Raw genomic sequence first — 22,461 nt, forward strand, 5'->3', positions numbered from 1 at the left:
CTGCACGAGTATGTTCTCTGTGCTGAGACCGTGAAGGTGAGCCAGACCAGACTGCTCACCTCTGAACTCCTCCCCCTCACTAAAATAGACTCTTCTGTTGGTCCATATGTTTGAATTGGGCTTGTTCCAGAAAGCCGGTTTATACACTTTAACCCTATTCATAATAAGTTTAAGGTGTTATTTGAGAAGGACCAATTATATGATTTGCTATTACAGCAGTCAATAAAGTGTAGAGTTTCAAATGAATCCTATGGAGAGTAGAAAAATCAATGCCTGCCAATGAGGTTTATTTGTGTTTATCCTTTAAGACTGCAGCAGCAGTGACGCACTCAGTGAAGAGTAGTGACTTGATACTAGTGCTGGCAAAGTTTTTATCACGGTAACATTTTTCATATCAATCAATATCGATACTTTTCACAATAAATATCAAATCATTCTTTCATATTTTCTCCTGAGTGGAAGTTTAGAAACCAGACGGATTGTTAACTTGTATATGGGATTTAGTAGTCTAGTAAATAGCCAAAATATGTTAACTAATGAAGTTTAGTGACCTTTTCTTGTCGAGCATATTTTCACTCTGCTTTGAGCGGTAGATTTTTGAGTTTTCTTCAGTGTCACGCTTTATTGCACATTTGTGATATTTATGCTGAGAAAAATAATATCACGATAATTATCGTTAGCGTTATATCACCCAGCCCTACTTGATACTATTACAACATTTTTTAGCATATCCAACTAATTCATTGAGCATTTTCTTTGATTGTTTAAAGTGCTGAATATTTACTGTCTGCCTGTCTGATTTACATTTAAAGCTCCTCTGAGGAACGTTTTGTTCGTGACAAGTCTGGCTTCCGGTGGACAAAGTTGTACATGTTATCTCTTTGCACACCTGTATGGTCAGTAGGTTTTATTTTGAGACAAATAATCTTGCTTTCTTTAGCAGTCAAATGTATCATTCACTCAGTGGAAAAATAAGTGCATGTTGTAAATCATCTAGTCTGACACCTACCCCCTCACCCTGGTTAGTGGCATTTAAATTAGCCGATATAAATAGTCAGTCTTTTTGCTTATGGTCTTGTCTGCTTTGAGGAGTCATAAAGATGCTTCACTGTTAATTTCAGTCTGTTGGATAATCACTTAAAATTCTTCACTGGAGCTTTAAATGTATTCAATCAGACGATTCCTGATGAAGACAGAATAACATATTATTGTGACCTCACTGTCCTCGATGATATTTACTTTGTCTCTCTTGCTTTAAAATCTTAAAAAAATGTATTGAGTATATTCAGCATAATTCAAACATTACAGTTGCAGTCAGGGTCAATTTAGGCTCTAATATCAACACACTAATTTGGGTCACTGAAATTGTTCTGGAAATTTCCCTAAACAGATGTCCTTCAAGGATGAGAATGCTGGATCAGATGTCTTGAACTGATTCCTCTTCACACTGATAAAAGTTATTACACAATGCTTTTACAAGTGTGTGCTGAACACACTAACTTTGAGCAAGCTTTATTAAAAAGAGCTCTGTATGTTTGTCTGGCATAGGCTGTGATGAGACGGAGAGACAACATTCAGGCTGACTACGAAGCCAAGAACGAAGCCCTGGCATCCCGAAAAGTTGACCAAGAAGCAGTAAGTGGGAGTTATCATCCACACACACACACTGACAGAAAATCCGACACACACACATCTTCTCTTTCCATCCTGCCTCCCTCTGAGCCAATCGTTGTGTTTGTCTGTCCTGCAGTCATCTTCCCAGAGATTAGGTGTAATAAAGCGAAGCATGGAGTGGGGCCTCTCCCACAGGGCCACCCGCAGCTCATATTGGGGAGGAAAAAAAAGGGCTTCCTGGGAGGATTATCTTGATACCCAGGCTTGTTGGGTAGAAATCATTCCCCAGCTCAGTGGGAATAATAGCTGTCAATATTACGTATTTCACACTGTAAGCCCAGCAGCTAATCGCGGCGTAATGAAAATTCCCATATCCTCTTTAGATGACGACTCGCTTCAAAATGTCAAGCGACAAAGGACCAAGACGGGAAGTTAGGAAAGGAAAGGACATGGCTATTTTTAGACTGTTAACTTGAGCTGTGCATCAGTGTACTGTTGTGAATGTATGTTTGTGTGTATGTGGATTCACAGGTGTGTATTCTTCTCACCTCGCTGATATCAAAATCATCTGTGAGGTTTTAATTAAAAAGGAGGATGGAGTTTTTTCCCCGTCAGACGTGTATTGTATTCATGTTGTAATTAGCAGTGTGTGTGAATGGAGCAGTTTTATTTCAGTACTCCTGCTTCCAATGCATATCAGTCAGGTTCCTCCATAGATCTGCACTAATGAGAACGAAATGTCAAACAGATGCATTTGTTACTGTTTTCAACTGGAATTTTGTCATAGAAACTGTTCGCCCACAAGCCTGCTGAATGAAAGCTGAATACACAGCTTTATGTAGGTTTTCATCTTGAGAAGCCCTTTTAGAATTTGTTAATTTATTGTGATGTGGGAAAATATTAATTCTTAAGAAGTTGTCATTTAAGGTTCTATGACAGCCACCTTTGTCACTGGGTAAAAATAGGTCTTGTTTTAACTTACTTATGTTATAGTTGGGTTAATTGAAGTGGTATCACCATTAACATTATTAATAGAGGGATGTCTGCAAGCTAGTTCAGGACTTTTTCTAGGGCTGGGCGATAAATTGATAATGATAGTTATATGATTGAATTTGTTTCAATGTAAATATAACAAAAGTTATATGCTGTGCATGTAGAACACGTTTAATGTCCACAGCAACCGTAGTACAACTGAACACTGAATAACTGCAATGCTTTCACTGCACTGTGGGAAACAATATCACTCCGCCCGTAACCCTTGGTAACCTTAAAAGGGTGCACTACTCAAAACAATTCTCTGCCAAACTGATACACAGTACACAATTTGATATATTATTGTTGTAAATTTAAATCAAATTATGCAAATTATCAGAAAAAATAAGAATCTACAAACTAAAACTTCACAAAAAATCTCCTCTTACTCAAAAGACCTGCTTCCTGTTAGCACTGTCAAAAATGATGGATTCAAGAAGCTTTTAAGAGCCTTTACTCAATCCCATATGAGGCTACTACAGATGGTCATGATTACATGAAATTGTTTTATTATTATATTATAAAATTGTTAACCCATCTGTTAAATCTGCCCTCACTTATTTCTGTTCTGTTCTGAGAGAAAACAGCTCTATAAAAACAGCTCTATAAAAACAGCTCTATAAAAACAGATCTGTACATGGGGAAAAGAGAAATTGTATTTTGACATGTTTATAACCGATCACAAATTTACAGTCCTGATCTGCAGATATGTGAATCAGTTTGTTTTCTCAACGAAGAGCTGCCTGAATGTTATAAAAGTCAGCTTTTGTAAAGCATTGACAAAGCACCTGATGAGTTTGTGGCATCCCCTCTGTCATACCTATAAGTCACATTCCATGACGGAGCTGTAAAGAACACAAAAAAACATGTGACCTGTTGTTATCAGCTCCTTGAAAGAAGTTACAGTTTTACTGTGAGAACAGACTGCAAACTGAAAATCATGAGCAGTCAGTTGAGGAAAAGAATTAGAAGAAGAAAAAATTAGAAGAAATTAAAAATTCTTGTCCCTGATACCAAATCCACAACTGTATAATTTCAATACTTTTTAGAGTAAGCATTTATTTCATATTAATTGGGAGAAATGCACAAAGCTTTCTATATCAGTCCACCTTTCAAGAGGATTTTCCTGTTTGTGCTTCAATTACTGAATGCAGCCAGGAGAGGGCAGTGTTGCTCTTATTGTGCAGCACAGTGAGGCACTAAGTATATAAATGCCATCACTATTTAGAGTTATCTTAACATTACATGTAGTGTCTTTCAAGAAAGAATAGTACTGTATGTTTAGGTAGGTATAGATTCTTCTATTACATTTAAATGAATATTTTTTAACATTTAACAAAATAACATTTTTGTATGCTATTAAATGCTCTTTCAACACTACAAATATGAAAAGTCTATTTTGTGTTTATGAAAGAAGTAGTTTTTGCCTACTAAATCCAGTCATTCTCTACTACCGTACTTTCCAGTTTTTATTATTGACACGCTGCTTCATAGCTGAAGCTTTCCTCAGTTCTTATGAAAGTCCTAGTCCACACATACAGATGTTTGATGCCATTCAGCCATAGCCTTTACAAGTTGACCGGATCAATATCACTGCAGTAACAAGCCGGCCACTGAGATCCCCACAGTTTGTACATGCTGTGGATAAGCCTGTGTTAAGCATGCTGTGTTTATTGAACTTGAGTAAATGCCAGTGTCAGTTTAAATGTCAGACGGCTAATCCCTGCTCAGGCTCAGTGAATACAGCTGCATGAAAATATCTGATTATCTGCACTCTGATGAGAGGTTACATCATATGAGCTTTGGGTTCATCATACAGTCTCTGGTTAATTTAGCTCTTGTTTATTCTGAATACTCTTGATATGTCTGACAGGAACACTACTTTAGTGCAGGACTAACTAATTAGTGGCTGAGATGAAGGCTGCTCGATGCACTAGGTGTTTGTTCAGTGTATCGAGTAATTCTGTTGTAATGGTCTAATGCTTGTTTAATGGTTTAGAGGCCACTGACTTATGAACCATGACATTGTTCAATGGAACATGAAGTACACTTATTTGTTCCTCCCCTGCTCCATTCTCTAATTCTGCTCAAGTGCAGTTACCGAAAAGTGTGTGCAAAAGTGATTTAATATGCGTTTAGACTCATAAGGACTGCTAACTTTTTTTGATACTTTTTTGTTGTAGTTGTAGTTGCTGTAAACAGACAGTGAATTGCCAGGTGCCTCACGATTCGATGCCATGTGATGCTATACGATACGGCAGATACGATAGGATATGGTGCGATACGGTACGATGAGTTGTGATATGATACGCCAGATACGATGCGAAACGCCAGATACAACAGGATATGATATGATACTATGCGATACAATACCCAGATTCGACAGGATATGTTACAATGCGCCAGATACGATCGGATACGGTACGATGCGATGCAATGCTTTACGCCAGATGCAAAACGATACCATATGATACGGTATGATATGATACAATGTGACCTGCATTACATGGTCCACAATAAGGATAATATGATACAGTGATATTGCAATAATAAACGTATTGCAAGATGATCACGTAACAATTAGAGCTGTCAAAGTTAACACAATGATTCATGATCAGTTAACCCAAATTCCTTTTAAAGCCACAACGTTTTTTACACCTGATTAGCGTATTCACCTTATGTTGTTATGGCCGTCAGCCTGTCCAGTAGGAAATCAGGAGCTGTAGCTAATAAATAAATAAATAAATACATAAATAAACAGAACTGGTTTGGTACAGTACATCTGTGTCGTTTTCATTTAGGCTTCTATTCCTCTGTGAGACTCTTGCCATGCAAGCATTGGTGTAAGTCAGTGGTGTCCAAACTTTTTTCAAAGAGGGCCACATATGATGTTGTCAGAATACCTCAGGGCCAGTGACTCCTACTGAGACTTAGGAATCCTAAAAGTTATATATGAAATATCTATTTAATATCAATTATTTTAAATGTTTTCTCAATAAATCAGTAACTAGGAAGTACCATGTAAAGATTAGCAAAATGTATCTTCTTCTGGGGGAAAATGTTTTTAAGGGTCGGGCAATGTGGGAAAAAGTATTGTATCATTATTTTCCTATGGCAGGATCACAATCTGGATTTCATCACACTTCTTTTTCATGTTGTTTTTAAGACTTTTCTGACCAGCAGACAACATATTAAGAACTAAATCATTATTTTTCCTGAGTTCTGAAGATTTTTTATCCACCAAATGTTGCATTTTCTGTACAATTTCATAATTTTGATCTTGTCTTGTGTCCTCTTTTGTGTCTTCTGTACTTTTAGTGTTCATCATTTTCACATCATGATGAAAACATTCATTTGAAAACCTGTCAGCTTTAAGAGTTCTTGTGTTTCTTCTTTATTGCCGTTTTGCAGAATTCCCAGAGCTTTGGCTTTACACAGGGAGTCCATATGAAGCTTTTTGAGACGTTTCTGGATTGATTTTAGTTTTGTTTGTGTGCTTGAATGAAACTGCAAATGTACAGATGATTCAGAAGGTGATTCATTTCTTTGCTATAAATAACACAATTTAAGATGGAAGCTTGGGGCCATAAATAAATGGACCTCGGGCCGCAATTGGCCCCCGGGCCGTACTTTGGACTTGCCTGGTGTAAGTCTTGTGAATCAGGCTTGTTCAGTGAGTTTCTAGCTAGAAAAAATGTATTTACTACTCCTACTTGTTGACAATGACATGGACAGTACTCAGGTAGGACTCTGGCTCATTAAGTCCATCCATCACAGGTGTCTTTCTTTCTTTCTTTCTTTCTTTCTTTCTTTCTTTCTTTCTTTCTTTCTTTCTTTCTTTCTTTCTTTCTTTCTGTCTTTCTTTCTCTTTGTCAGTTTTGTCTTCCTTTTCTTTCTTTCTTGCTTTTCAGTCTTTCTGTCTTTCTTTTTCTGTATTTATTTTCTCTTTATTTCTTGCTCTTCTTTCTGTCTCTGTATTTATTATCTTTCTTTCTTGCTCTTTTTATTCTCTGTCTTTCTTTTCCTTTTTTCTGTCTTTCTTTTCTTTCTTTCTGTCTTTCTCTTATTTTCGATATTTTTCTCTCTTCTTTGCTTTTCTTACTATCTTTTTTCTTTTTTCTTTCTGTCTTGTTTTGAAAGTAGGTATCACATTTATCAACTTCTTGTCCAGGGTATGTTTAATTGTATCACACCGGTTAGGTTGATGTAATATTGTTGTGTTGATATTTTGTTCACCCTTAAAGTTGAATGCATTCAGTTTCATCCTGCATATAGATTCAATTGAGATACGATTTCGCCCCTTGTGTGCATTAAAACACTGAGAAATCACAGTTTGTGTTAAATTGAAGTTTTTAGATGAATTTTCCATGAATGATTTTATTCCTAAATATAGTTCCCTATATATATATATTTTAATGTCTGTTACAGTGCAGAGGATCTGTATGGGAAAATCAAGGCATTATGGCTCAGCATCGGTCAGCATGTCGATGTCATGTTCAATCTATTTTAAAGCTCTGATATTGGATTTTGGGATAATTGGTTCAATTTATTATAGTTAAAATCTTTTGTCATCTCTGAGCCAATCTTTTTATCCCCACTGTCTGTTTTCTGTTGACTGCTGCAATTTTACACATGAATGGGATAATCTGAGGAATCATCTTTTGGCTGCCTGCTGTTCTGCACTCCTCAAAATAACCTTTTGCGTTGCACCGGCTCAGCGTGATAGTGTCTTTCTCATTGATTCAAGCTGATTCACGACACTCACACGTGATTTTAATATTTGGCCACGAGGATAAAATCAAGTTAGAGTAAAAAAGTAAAGGAAGGAGGCCTTCATCTTTAAAGAGTGACTGAGCAGTAATTCACCTCTGTCCACACCCTGCGCCACTGATGGGCTGATGGGTATTGATCACAACAGTGATGTTAAAGGGTCCTATGAAACCTCATCATTGATAAATCCTGTGATCCCTTCATGTGAGAATGTTTCATGTGTTCTGCTTTCATTTTGTGTATTTTAATCATTCCCACCTTTATCTATTCATTCACTTTTTCCCATTTTTAATCTTACTTACATTAAGCTTTTACGAATTTGCTGAAGTCAGCCTTGTGCTCGGAAAGCATTGCTTACTTTGACAAATAAACCAAGACAAGGGAGTGAGAGCAAATGTTGAATATTTTATGCGTATGTGGACCAGTGCCACACACAACAGCATCTGGAGCCAAAGATAGTTTGTTAACCCTGTTTTAGAAGAGCTTCTTTTTTATAAGCCGACACAATTCAACAAGAAAACAAACCACAAACAATACAAAAATGTAAAGTGAATAAAAGTGCCTGATCATTCATGACTGCATGGGTGATGCCACGAGAAAAACAAAAGACTGTGTGTATTGTGCATGCTGTCAATTCAAGCAAGATATTAAAGGTGCTTTTCCACAGCAGAAACTTTCCCCAGGAACTAGGGAACTTTTGAAGAACTCAAACGGCAGAAACCAAGATCTTCATTTAGTTCTGAGGTAGTTAATTTATAAAAAGTCCCTGGTAGGGGGAACATTTTCCAAAGGTCCATGAACTTTGAGGGGATGGGTCTGCAATACTAAACGTTTCTGATTGGTGAAATATTCACAGTGTCAAATCAAGTGCCACTTGATTTAATTCTCTTAATTTTGCACATATGCTTCTCAGTCAGCTCCCAGTGTTACAGTTGGGAAAGTCAATCATTGGGAATGAACCTTAATTTACTTTAAGTATTTAATAATAATCTACAGCATCTGGCTGAAAGGCTGCAGTGAAAACACAGCCTTTGGACCCAACAACAGTGGGCCACAGGAACCATTTAGTTCCTTGAAGAGAAAAGTTCATGGAACCCAAAAGGTCCTGGTCCAAAAGCACATTAAGTCAGTAATGTCCATGTAGCTTTTCTTTCCAAGGCTTACTTCCCAAAATGCAACTCAGCCTATTGCAGTATGACTAGAGTAACTGTGTTATGCTAGTGTTAACCGAAATAGATGCTGGCCTTGAAGGAAAGTTTCCTCACAAACCCAGGCTTTTCTTACATTTTCACATTTATGTAGTAGTTTCAGCCCGAACAGACAGAGACTCAGGTGACATCATCTTCTGGAGATACTAACATCTTAATACAACAATTTCCACATTTGTAGTCGCAGTACCCAACATCTGAAAATCAATTAAATGTGTCAAGTTGGCGAAACTCTCCTTTAACTGGAACATGAATTGGGACAAACCTGAATCATTTGAACTGTAAAACAAGATTCATGAATCATAGTAGTCTTGTTAAACAAAGGCTGTATTCGTGATACTTTGATGTTTATGTGGAAGCTTCACCCTGTGTTTTGTGTGTTTGACTTGCAGTTGCAGGAGGAGGTGGATGGCCTTGCAGACCGGGTAGAACAGGCCAACAACGCCTTGAAGGGAGACTGGTCCCGCTGGCAAGACAACATGAGAACTGACCTCAAATCAGCATTTATATGCACTGCTGAGAAGAACGTGGAGTACTACGAGAAGGTGAGCTCAAGATTCAAGCAGAAGCTGTAGATGGAGTCAAACTGTGAGACTGCAGATCGTGAACCTTTTATCTTTTTTGACGGGTAGAAGAAAACTCTTCTGACTTTCTCTACACCAGTGTACTGCTCACTGTGAAACCCTGCAGAGGAAAATGTAAGCATAGGATGTTTTCTTCTGCATGATGTGAATCACTTGGATAGAATCTGACCCTGTGGCAGCGTGCAGACATTTGCAATAATAGTCAATGTTCTTGCAGATGGTCTGGTTTGCTTTTGTAGAAGCGTTGAATTCAAATCTCTTAACTTCTCTCTGTTGTTCTTAATACATGGACTTCTTTAACGCCAGGGTCAAACTTAACATTTTGCTTGATTTCTTTCTCGACCTGTGTGATTTCATTAGCAGGGAATGGCTAGAAACTCACTTCCAATAACACAGATTGCATCTGGGAGAAGAGGATGGAGACATCTGTGAAGTAGGAGAGAAAAAAAGGAAGATATGGGAAACATAAAGCAAGCAAGAGAGAGAGAGGTGGGGGAGAGGGGGTTGTAATATGGTGGAGAAACTCCTATATCTAGATTAACGAGCAGGCAGAGGAAGCAACAAAATTAAATGTTGAAGCAGAACAATAACGGCTCTCGGAAAAAAAAGCATCACAACAGAGGGAGAATAAGACGATAAAGCTGTTATGGTAGTAATCATTGAGTCTTTTATAGGTTTTGTGGTTCACTTGGGACTCTAAGCACGAGATGTGATTCCATTTTGCTTTTTGATCTGTGGAACTGGAAGTCTGCCAGCAGAGGGTAGCCGCACCACAGATGTCTTACTCCTCAAACAACTGGCCTTGAAGGGCTCTGATGAGCTCCTGGGAAAGCTGATGTTGGTTCTTCAACAGTTAAAGGCCTTTAAAAGTCTTATTATGATTTTAAAAATGCTAATCAGCCAAGTGTCTTTTGAAAAGAAGATCTGAGGGGATGACATTTATTTTATTTAATAGTGACATAATACAAATGGACATGAAAGAAAGCCTGTTATAGTGGGACATGACATGAAACAAGGCAAGCTAGAGATGTTTTGACTGGTTGGTTAATTTGTTTCCACTTGACAGCTAAATTGGTAGACTCCTATAGTTGTGAAGGCTGATATCCACTGAGGTCTTATGTTTATACATTTGTTTTTATATTAAACTAAAGCACAGAAATATTTTACCTTCAATGCTAACTTTCTGAATTTTTATACTTTTAGTTGGCTCTTTTTTAAGATCATTTTGAAAAATCTGATGTCAGATACTTTTACAATATAATTAGGGCTGGGTGATAATTCGATATTGATAAATATGGTGATATAATTTTTCTCAATATAAATATAACAAATGTACGATAAAAAATGATATATTTAAACCTGTAAAAACACCGCCAACCACTGGAAATGGAGGAGGCGCTAATGTGCTTTCAACGCTAGTTGCCACCCAACATTAAAGAAAAATTAGAATCTACAAACAAGAACTTCACTAAAATCTCATCTTACACAAAAGACCTGCTTCCTGTTATCACTATAAAAAATTAAGGGATTCAAGTGGCCTATCAGAGTACGAAATCCCAGACACAAGCCAACAAACCATTTAAAGGCAAAAATCTGCCTTTTAAATTTAAATGAAATAATAATTTGATGTCGTGATCATTATCGGTATTGACCGAAAAAGTTTTATTGTGAAAACATCTTTTTCCAAATCGCCTATCTCCAAGTTAATATCAGATCTGTCTTGATTTGTCTTTTTGAATCAATCAATCAATCTTTATTTATGTATATAGCTCCAAATCACAACAAATGTTATCTCAAGATGCCTTTGCAAACAAAGCAGGTCTAGACTGTACTCTATGTTAAATTATAAAGACCCAGCATCAAGACAAGATAAGACTCAGTCTTATTTAATCTTTTTCCACCATAAGCAGAGTTACAGCGGCAAGGACAAACTTCCTTTTGACAGGCAGAAACCTCGAGCAGAACCAGACTCATACTAGACAGCCATCTGCCTCGACCGAGTTGAATCTGAGGGATCATTCTGAAGACAAAGGAAAACACTGTTTTATCAAACAGCTGTGTTAAGTACTTGAGTCTGATGGTCATTCCATAACATTTCATAGCAATGGACTGCTAGCTATTTCTCAACACACACTGCTATGAAGAACAGTCTGTTATCAGAGCTGCATACTATAGCAATAAAGTCTGGCAGAGACTAAATCAGCAGTGCTTATTCCTGCAGACCCATTCACCCTTGTTTTACTTCACTGTTAGTAGTTTAACTCAGTTCAATGGGATTAATAACAGCAAGGGGTGGGCGGTATATTAGTTTCAGTTCCATCGCTAATGTCACATCCAGCCACGGCATGGATTTTGCAACACCATCATTACCTGGGTAAACACCAAGGTTTTGGTTTTAGTGCACGCATGAGGGAGATAGACTTCACCCAACACCTGCTGGGTTGGAAATTAGCATCCGCCACCCACTAAATGCTTGTTTTCTTGAACTGTTTGTTGAATTTGTTTAACCTAGCAGCCAAGGTGGTGGGTAAATAAAAGAAGCCAACAGAGTGATTTGTTACAAACAACAACATACAGTATATTGAGCTGGTACTGCTCTGACACTTATGAGCAGTCAGGTGGCCCGTCACGCTCACTAACCAAAGGCACTGCCTCCTTCTCGTGGCGGAGAAGGTGTCCGTGTTCACAATGAAAGTCAATTGTTGGAAGCAATTAGGTAAAAGTGTGCTCTCACCGAGTTCAATGTCAGCAAATAACAGTAATGTTGAGTGGGTGTGCTCGCTTGCATCTCTTTCTGTGTGTCTTGGGTTATCTGCTGGAATGCCTTGACTTGATTTGACTTTGAATTTGCATGGTCTCCTTTACATCAGGTCTGGGTGCTTGTTGATGTTTCAACTGAAGATTCCTTTTGGTAAACCAAATAAAACTCAGACTTTCCAGCATCCCCCTTTCAAAATAAAAGTCAAAGTTTATTTGCAGCTAAATCAGACTTTTTTGCAATGGAGGCACTTACCAGCCTTCAACAAATAAACTAAAATAACAAAAATCAACTTTGCTGTTCATGAGTAATAACAATAGTTCAAAAATTGACCTCTAAAAGTAGCCCTCTACTAAAATACTAAAGGCCTTATTTGTTTTATTTTGGTCATTAGTGAAATCAGCACAGCAGATGTCTCCAGACCTAGTTTTCCCCCAACGAGCACTATGCTGAAATAATAGCAAACTGCCTGGAAGAAGCACTGTCTGCCTGGGGCTTGACAGAAGTGCACCTGGTGTGCATGACGACTAACAATGGTGTCAGATCACAAATAATCAGACTTAAAAAAAATATAATGTTTAAATCAGGAAATTTGAAAAACACTCTGAATATTCTTTATTGCTTAGACCCAGGAAAGTCACAATTACAGTGTACTCACAACTTGAAACAGGGCAGGCTACTTCCCCCAAAACAGGGCCTTTACCTCATTTTCCCATTTTGCACCAGTGAACATCTGTGTCTTTAAAACACATTTTGTGCCGGCTGAGATATGTTCCCTTATGTGACATAAATTTTAGGTAATAACACCTATTGTAATAATAATAATATACAATTTTTTTTAATCAAAATCTTTTTATTGAGACAGGGTGTACATTAAGTGCAGTGTTGATCAGCCAATGATATTAGAGGATGTTATAAATAAACACCAAACGCAGTTAGCAGTAACGTCTACATGGGAAAAGTGAGAGACATATGCAAAGGGTACGAACCAGTAACTGCACATGGTAAGTAAATGAGGCATGGACAACAACAACTTGTGTTACTTTTTTGCTTTTTAGGTTAGAGAAAATATAAAGGTAAACAAAAAAACAAAAAAACAAAAAAAAAGAAACAATAAACAAACAGAAACAACAACAACAACCATTATAAAACAATCCCTACCCTGTCACTGCCAGTGGTATCGTGAAATACTTTTCCCAGTCCCATTAAAGACCTAATTCTACATCAGAAAGAGAGAGATGATGAAGCTGCATCTGAATCATGGTTTTAAAGGTTTGTGTACAGAGTCCAGAAAGGGTCCCCAAATTTCAATAAACTGTGCATTTGTATGTTGGAGTGAGAATCTTATTTTCTCAAGCTTTAAGCAAGCCATAATATCTGCCAACCATTGTGCATGCGTGGGCGGGGTAGCATCTCTCCATCTGAGCAGCACGGCACGCCTGGCCAGGAGGGAAGCAAAGGCCAGAGTCCGCTGTTTTGTGCCGATAACTGTACCACTCCTCCAGTGACCCCAAACACAGCAATAAGAGGATTGGGTTTCAATTCAACGTTGATTATCTTGGATATAGTATGAAATACCTCTGTCCAGTATTTATTAAGACTTGGGCATTGCCAGTACATATGAACCAGTGATGCTTCTGCATTCTTGCATTTGTCACAGTACCGGTCGATGTTGGGATAGAAACGAGACAGTTTAGCTTTAGAGATATGAGCTCTGTGTACCACTTTAAACTGGATTAAGCAATGGCGAGCACATAGAGAAGTTGTGTTAACACGCTTAAGTATAGAGCCCCAAGTGTCTTCAGATAAAGACAAGTCTTCCTCCCATGATCTTTTAAGAATGTCTGTAGTGTCCTGCTTTAGGTCTGCCACCATGCTATACAGCACTGAGATGAGTCTGAGATGAGTCTTCCGAGTTGGGTTCAGGGGCAGAACATAATATACCATTTTAAGGAGGCTACAAAGAACTGTTTCTATCAGCCAACCCAAGTTTTGAGTTTAATCAACTATTTTCAACCAGAGCCATGTAATAAGTGGTATTATGTATAGTGATCAGGTTGTTATAGCAGAAGAACTCCAACACAGTGAGCAGAATCCCGACACAAAGCAAAAAGGGTCTTGTGGGTTGTTGTTCTGCCCCCTCACTAGACTTCAGACCACCACAGAGTAACAATGTTTCCCAGTTTGATCTGGAAGATTTTGACTGGCCTGCATTGAGGCTGACCTAAGCCCAATCCTGCACCTGGAGGGTTAACATCATAGCTGGACCCCAATGATGCCTTGACAGCTGAATGGGGGTCATATCCTTAACACCAACTTTCTTCCTTTTGGATGTTTTTGACTACAAGATTTAAAATGGAAATGTTGTAGGTACAAGAAATAACAGTACCATAAGATCCACAATGTCGCTATCTAGGGGGATATATTTAGGGGGAATTACATTTTCTATCAATATAGAAAATATAAACCTCTAACAGTCGTTGGTTACTTATGGTAGTCACGTGGGGTCATTAGCAGAGTCGTTGACCTTGTTCCTGAGAGTCGTTCAGGTCTTCGGTCGCATGTGGGTAGTTGGGGTCACATGATTCCTGGTGTGGTAAACATTGCTCTGTTTGTGTCCAGGTGTATTTGGGATAAACCAGTTTCTGTCTCAGTGTGTTGGAGGGCTAGGAATGTACCAGGATGTCGTGTCCTGAATTCCTGAGAATAAATATCATACTGTGGATTGTCAAAATCTCACGATAGGATAATATTGTGATCACATCATTCCTAACTACTAGATACAGTGGTTGGAAAACTACAGATTCTCTGGAGTTGGCACAAAGAATGTTCTTCCAGTCAGGCTGTCTTGACTCAGACTCTCTGCAGACAACATATCAGAAGATCTCAGTATTTGGGCCATATTATTTTTTTATCAGGCACTGTAACAATGGGGTCTTTTTTATGTCTGTGTGTGTGAATGTGTGTGTGTATGTGTCCTTGGCATAATTGGGATCTCTCTCCAGTGTCTCTCTCTGCAGGGGCAGGCCATCTCGCCTGGCCTCCCCCTGCAGCAGCTCTGACGACAACACTCATCACCCAGCACCCAGCACACTGGCCTCCGGCACGCAAATGCAATACAAAGACTGAGTACTAGTGTGCATTTGTCTGAGTGTGCATTTGAAATGGGTGTGTATGGAAGAACTCAAAGAGCTATTTGTCTCGAAATGTGAAACGCTATCTTTATACAGCAAGTGAATTTATTAAGAAACTGAACTCTCAAAGAATGCATTGTTTCTGATCTATGGATACAGCCCTGGACGCACACAACAGGGAAATTAGGCCACTTTTGCATATTTATGAGCTGAACCTCACATAAATTTAGCTCTTACCTTACTTTGCTTGTTTCAGAAATGAAATATTAATGAATCTAAAAGGTTCCTAATTTGTGCACTGAGAAGTTTAGAACACAACGTTGTGTATTAATTCTGCAGAAAGGGTCCCCCCCTTATTTGCAAACATAAATATTACAGAAACAATAAGAAACATGAAAAACAAAAGTAGTATTTCAAAAGCACTGTACCACAAAATTGCTGGGAACCTTAGTTTTAACTCATTAAGACATTTATGTTTGACATTCACATATGTCTTAAGACCCCTTGGCTACGCATCAGAGTCTTGTCTCACCCTGTCAGGATTCTATTTCCCATAACCACCTGCAAACCATGCATTATCCCGCTTATTATCCAGCTACTAACTTAAGAACCAAACACGTTGGCAAAAAACAGGATTAAAACATTATTCTATTGTTCTAAAATGTATTTGTTATTGTTCACATTATGTTAAACACTTCCACTGATGGTTTAGTCCAAGATGAACGAGTCTCCTGGAGATTATAAATGTTATCTTTTATCCTCATTCAGCTCTCCTTCTTCTCTGAGCTCTGTGGTTCACACACCTCTAAAAATAATCAAGGCAAATGTCACAACTTTGAACCCTGCTGCTATCATCACTACCGCTCATGGTTTAAGTTTCTATTTAGCAACCTGCTCTGATGCCGTTGCTTGGATTGCTGGACGGTCCAATATGTTAATATCTGTGTTTTCTGGACTGCCAGATTAACATGCTAACCAACACTTATGGTTTTGCCGCATTGTTGACTAATATGATGCTAACGGTAGCTAACGGTTTTGCCTCACATTATGGTCTTTGGTGTCAACAAGCAGAAGCAAAGTGTGCCGGAACGCTTTTCCGTTGATTGATTTGACATGACGTGTGTGAGCTGCTTGTCTCTGGTGTTGCTAATGTTAGTGAAAGTTAATAACCGTTGTCAAGGGGTTTTAACCAATCAGAATCAGATATTTGAATACAATTTTTTCACAGTTTCTCTTCCTTTCCGAAAAAAGGGAGCACAGTCATACTGGGTGGTCTGTATAATGAACAGTTCCAAAGTCAGTGTGCCACATTATCAAACTAAGCTAAAATGTTTTTTAAAGGTTTGAATTTTAGGAGATCATGCTTGTTGTATGATGAACTAAAGGTTGGTTGAGCTCTTCATAGCCCTTTATATTGGTTTAGTGTATTTGGTTTAAAATTTCTTTGCTCTTTTGTCACTCCGAGTAGCTTTAAGTGTGCGTGTGTGTGTGTGTGTGTGTGTGTGTGTGTGTGTGTGTGTGTGTGTGTGTGTGTGTGTGTGTGTGTGTGTGTGTGTGTGTGTGTGTGTGTGTGTAAGTAGGTGAGTAGTAAATTTAGCGCTCAATAATTCTCAGCTGACAGCTTCTTGGAAACAAGCCTTTTGTCTTTCTGAGCCTATCGTCACTCTTATTGTTCCTGCCAACACGCTGAGACTGCTTATCAATCCAGCCTTTTAAGAAAAAAGTACAGTCTAAATTGATTGCAGATAAAACCCATCAGCTACTTTGTTTTTCCCTTTTTACGGCCTCAGAGGTGAACTGCAAACAAAACAACACCGTGTCTGAGGGCTAGGTTAGAGGCAAACAGATCAATAGTGCCTTGCGATGCGTGCAATGAATGTTCTATGGCTCTGAAATGATTGGGTGTCTGTACTGCTGAGTCACTAAATTTACTTCACACTGTTCGGCCCCTCACTTGTCTTGTTAGTACTGGGGTCTCAACATTTATTACTCGGCAGGAGCCTGTCTAAGAGAAGTGCTGGCTCTGTAAGAAAAGATGGAAAGTTTGTTACAATAATTCCGTTGTAAGTGATAACTTTTCAACACTCACAGGAAAGTTATGTCCTTACCCTGCTTCAGCCTCGGCTCTATCATCCGCTCCTTAAGATATTTGTACTGTCCAGCACTTTAGCTTCTTTAACATACCCTAAAACTAACTTCCATTTGGTTAAACTGGACTGCTCATACTGACTTGAGCTTGCAGGTTAGATACTTTATTCTCCACTCAGCTGTAGCACATTGACCAGCTTAAAAATCACCTGCATGTGTAATAGAAATATCAACAACGGTCTGTTTACACTGTTTGGCCCTAAACTCAATTTCATGCACTTTGACTCAGATACTTAAGAGCGCAGGGGGAAACCGTACAGTGTAAATGGAAACACCTTGTCACCACTTTGTGACTCAAGACTGTAAAGGCGCTCTCTGGCATAACATGAAGAAGTTGAGAAATGTTGAAGTGATGCGAATAGTCATTTAATGTGCAGTAGAACCAATCCAATCTCACCGCACAGCTGTTTTGTACTCCACTGAACAGCGTCATTGAGAGTAATACATCGTTGCTCGCAAAAACTTGTTCACCGATTAAAAACTCAATATATATCAAGATAGTCCCTCCAGCTCTTTCTTACATAGCTGTCAATCAAACACATATATGGTTCACCTACTGTATACAGGAGATGCATTTGTTAACTTCCTACAGTTTGGGAATCAAAACAGATGCATCTCCAATTGATCGAGCAATCTCCCCCCCTGATGCCCTCATGTCCAAACAAAACTCAGGTGTCCTTCCAGTGGAAAAAGCAGATAAAGTGCCCTCTGGCAGACCCAAAAAAGGCAAAAAAGTGCCCTCTGAATACCCCTCAAATGTGTAAAATGTAAGAAATTGCCCCCTGGATGCCCCCCAAATGTATCAAATAAAAAAAGTGCCCTCTGGATGCCCCAAATGTATGGAATGTTAAAAGCAGTGCCCTCTGACAGGCCCTAAAATGTATAAAAATGTATAAAAATGCTAAAAAAAAAAAGTGCCCTCTGGATGCCCTTTGAATGTGCAGAACATAAAAAAGTTCCCTTTGGTTGCCCCTCAAAAGTGCCCTCCTGATATCACTCCAGGGAGTTCAATGTAAAGAAAAGTGGCCTCTGGATGCCCTTGTAGTTAATTGTGGTATATTATGTTATGTTAATGATGTAATATCAATAATATTGATATAAATAAATAGTTTTGTGTTTCAACCAGAATGCAGCAAATTAAGTGTCAGATTTTAAAATGTTCTGATGGAGGACCCTTGCCCCTCAAACAACCTGAGTACGCTACTGAATATTACCAAAAAAATCAAAAATTACTTACACTGCAAAATCACCAAGTATATCTTTATTAAGTCATTCGGCGAGTTAACTTAACATGAGTGCAAAAAACAAATTTTAAAAAGGCCAATCTCACTGATAAAACACTGACTGTAGTTTATACCGCAGTAATACAAACCAAACCATCAGCTTTGGCCTGAGAACATCTCTAGTGTGAGTTTGTATAAATCAGGTCATTGCTAAAATAAAGCATGCCTGCTCAGCAAAGCTCTTGTTGCAATGCAAAAATATTCTCTTGAAGCATAAAATCCTTCCATGGAGGATGATTTCATACCTTGCCCAAAGCAGGGTTAAACCAGATTAACACATTAAATAGACTTTTCTTTGATGGGAGGCTGGCTATCTCTAATGAGAGAATCCTTTACTGTGGTATCAATCCATTAAAGAAAAAAAGAAAAAGAAAGAAAAAAAGCTATGCCCCATCCTTCTTGAGGATGCCTCTTGTGAGTTCAAGTTTCCAGCCCTATTTGGCCAAGATTTAGTTCTGTTCCGTTGGTAAGATGATTTAATATTGCATATTCAGTGATTCCAATCCCATCCAGAGCACATGTGGTGTGTGATTTTCCACCCCCTTCTCCAAGTATTAATTACAGCCCCAAATACCTGCTGGTTTTTGACACACTTGACAGTCCTCTGAGAATTTATTCCATCTGAATAATACCCAGTGTTTCAGAATTTATGCAGAAGTTTTGCATATAGAGAGTTACAATTCCCGTTGTTTGTTTTTTTATCCACTTATACTCAGTTTGACTTGTATAGGGGATGGAAGAAGATGTGCAATAGCCAGATGGATGTACTTCCCCCTAAGCGTCGCTCTCTTCAGGATCCTAACATCCTAACATATGTTGATGAAAAACAGAACACTTGTGAAGAAAATCTTCTCTCTCTGTAATTGTGTACCTCACATTTTTAATGTACATTGTAGTCTAAAACATGTCCCCAAAAATGGATTGAGAGAAGTTATTCTAAATTATTTAACTGGATAATTCAGAGATTTTGAAACAAGATAAAACATTTTTAAAGATTTGATGCTGAAATCTATAACTGCCTTTAGGTCATAGGATGCTGGAGCATATCCAAGGTCACATCAGGACATGGGTATTGGTTTCGGGGGGCAATGGTAGGGGGTCATAGCCAGGAGAGGGCAACTACCATGACATGGCTAAGTTCAGATACCAAAATGTATTAACTCTAGCCTAACTGAAAACAGATTTTTTTAGGGTAATCCGACAATTGACTCTATAATGTACAGTAAATTATATACACAGACATACATAAGTATCGTCAGCAAAGAGGATACAAAAATACATGTTTTAAAGATTAGATTTTAATTATTAACATAAATAAGAAACAGTAAGGGACTAAGGGTTGATCCTTGAGGTACTATACATTTATCTTACCATAGTTAGACCCCAAAGTATTCATTCCTAGCTTCTGAGTCACTAGAGTACAACCCCTCTGATACTACAGAGCTCAGGTTTTGTTTTTTGTTTTCATCAGAATACTGTTATTAATGGTGTCAAACGCTTTACACAGGTCAATGAAGACTCCAATAGTTAATTCGTTATTGTCAGTGACCTAGAAAAATGATCCATCAGTTGGACCAGAGCCATCACAGTAGGGTGTTGCTTTTTTGTTCCTTTTTCTAAATCTATATTTATGGAAGTAGAGAATGTTATGTTCAATTAATACTCTGTTAGTCTGTTGTTATACACTAGTTGTACAAGTACTTAAGCATGACATTGAAGAATATAAATGGTCTGTAGTTTGAAAAGACTGATACATCTTTAGATTTAAATTCTGGGATGACTTTGGCCCACTCAATTTGTAGGGGAAACCTGTCTGTTGCATGGAAACCTCTCCTTCAAATGTTAAATTGCTCTCTTTTTACATGCAAACATTTATTGAGAAGACTTGATCTGAGTCCATCATGACCAGCTCTTTTTCTTTCAGGTCCAGTCCTCTTAATCAGCTTGAAGATGAATTGCTTAGAGGGGGCTATGACATCATTTCAGCAAATCATTGAATATACTGGAAATTTCTTCAGGATAAAAATCTCAAACTCCTCTGGAGAGGTCCCAAGGCCTCCCTAGATCTACTAAGACATGTCAAACCAATGGATTGGTGGAGCATCGTAACAATGGCATAAAATAAATTAAAAATATGATTTTTAGCAGAACAGATATTGTATTTATAAGTTACACCTAGCCCAGATGCATGTTAAACCATTAAGACGTTGTGACTTTATGTCATGTACCTCTATGTTGGGCAGGCACTGGTTGTAATGTGTGTGTTAAATTATAAATGCTAAATGGCGCTAATTGCAACACACTGCATCTTTAATACTGTTACCCAATTCATTTCAGAACAGCCAACTTTCCCAATTCACCAAAGTCACATACTGGCTCCGTATTGATGGCTGAATAATTTACTCAAGTATGGCTTTCAGGTACTTCATCCATCACTGACAGTAATTCATGTGTCATAGAGTCTAGGGGGACGAGGTGTGAAGCAGAGATGCTGTGTGATGTGTTATGATGGCCAACTTATGCAGCCTGCAAAATAATACTGAGTGTTTGAGATGCAACAGTGGCTGTGAACCACATTTAGTTCAATATATAAAGGCAAATAAATAATGGGGCTAAAGTTTAGACCTGCAGTTAATTTAGTGGAAACTAGGGCTGTTACACTATTCTGGTATTGACGAAAACTGTCTTTTTGAAAAAATGAACTATTGATATTGGCCTTAAAATAAGCAATGAATTGGTTCATAGTTGGGGCAGCAGTGGCTCTTTATGCTATTTATGTTGCTATTCAACATAAAAAAGAGGAAAGACAAACAAGAAGCAGCAGAAGAAGACTTCCAGTAACCAGCTAGCTAGCCTTTACCCAAGTGTGTGGCTTTCACTGTAGTGCAAATCATGTCAGAGGAGCAGATAGTTGAAAGCAAGGTCCTCTAACCGCATCCAAAAAAAACATTCTTACTATCCAGTTAGGGAGTTTTGGGGGTTTTTTTAAGTTGCTGTCCCCGGGCTGGCAAAATGGATAAAACGCAACTAATTGGTTCACAGTTGGGGCAGCAGTGATTCTTTATGCTGGTTTGCATTCAACATACGTAAAACAAAAAAAAGAAGCAGCAACAGAAGAAGACTACTCAATAACCAGCTAGCTAGCTAGCCTCTACTGAATTTTTCTTAGAAAAGGATGTTGTTTTTTTTAGTTGCTGTCAGAAGGATACCGAAATGGATAAAACATAACTTTGTACATTGTTAGGAATAATTGATCAATCAAATTTTATTGATATAGCGTCTCAACAGAACAAATGTTAATTCAAGACACAATGGTTACATGGAAGTAAGTCAGTTGCGGTTATTAGTTTAGTTTATGAAGTAGTGTGTGACTTCACCCCTGAAAGCTCAAAGGTACCTGATCAGTTACAATCAAAATATTTAGAATTGAGCTACTGATAAAGTTGGTACAGATCAGTACCAAGGAACATGATTTGTAGTATCTATCACCTATTTCAATTAAGAATGTTCCTCCAGTTCAAATATGGCTTGTATCATATAAACCGAGTTAATGATACTGTACAGATAACACCAACATGGTTTCTTCACAGTGACTTCTCCTAATGTATGCTCAGGACCCTCTGTAACACACAAAGAAAACAATAGCATCCCACTGGGGGTAATTCAAAATAGGAGACCACTCTTTGCTTTGTGTTGATATTGTTATTCAGGTGCAGATGTGGGCAAGTGCAGCCATGGGGCCTGTGAATGATTTATTGGAGTGGAGCTCAGAGAGAGACGGCCTATAAGAATCTAATAAGACACCAGCACCTGGGAGGGCTTTATATCACCTTGGTGGGGGTGCAGGGCAAAACTAGGAAGTGGAGAGATGGGGGGTGAGCAGAGGTAGCTGGGGAGATAGAGGTAAAAGAGCAATGTGACAAGAGTGGG

At 38.3% G+C, this 22,461-nt stretch overlaps 1 protein-coding gene across 1 annotated transcript in view; it reads left to right on the top strand.

Moving 5' to 3' along the window:
• snx7 (sorting nexin 7) overlaps positions 1–22,461 on the top strand; it is a 52,713-nt gene that overhangs the window by 12,819 nt on the left and 17,433 nt on the right. The window contains 3 exon segments of the mRNA XM_034706510.1: positions 1–36; positions 1,549–1,635; positions 9,017–9,169. Coding sequence (XP_034562401.1) covers positions 1–36; positions 1,549–1,635; positions 9,017–9,169 — 276 coding nt within the window.

The sequence above is a fragment of the Notolabrus celidotus genome, chromosome 17 (genome assembly GCF_009762535.1).
Source record: "Notolabrus celidotus isolate fNotCel1 chromosome 17, fNotCel1.pri, whole genome shotgun sequence".
Classification (NCBI taxonomy): domain Eukaryota; kingdom Metazoa; phylum Chordata; class Actinopteri; order Labriformes; family Labridae; genus Notolabrus; species Notolabrus celidotus.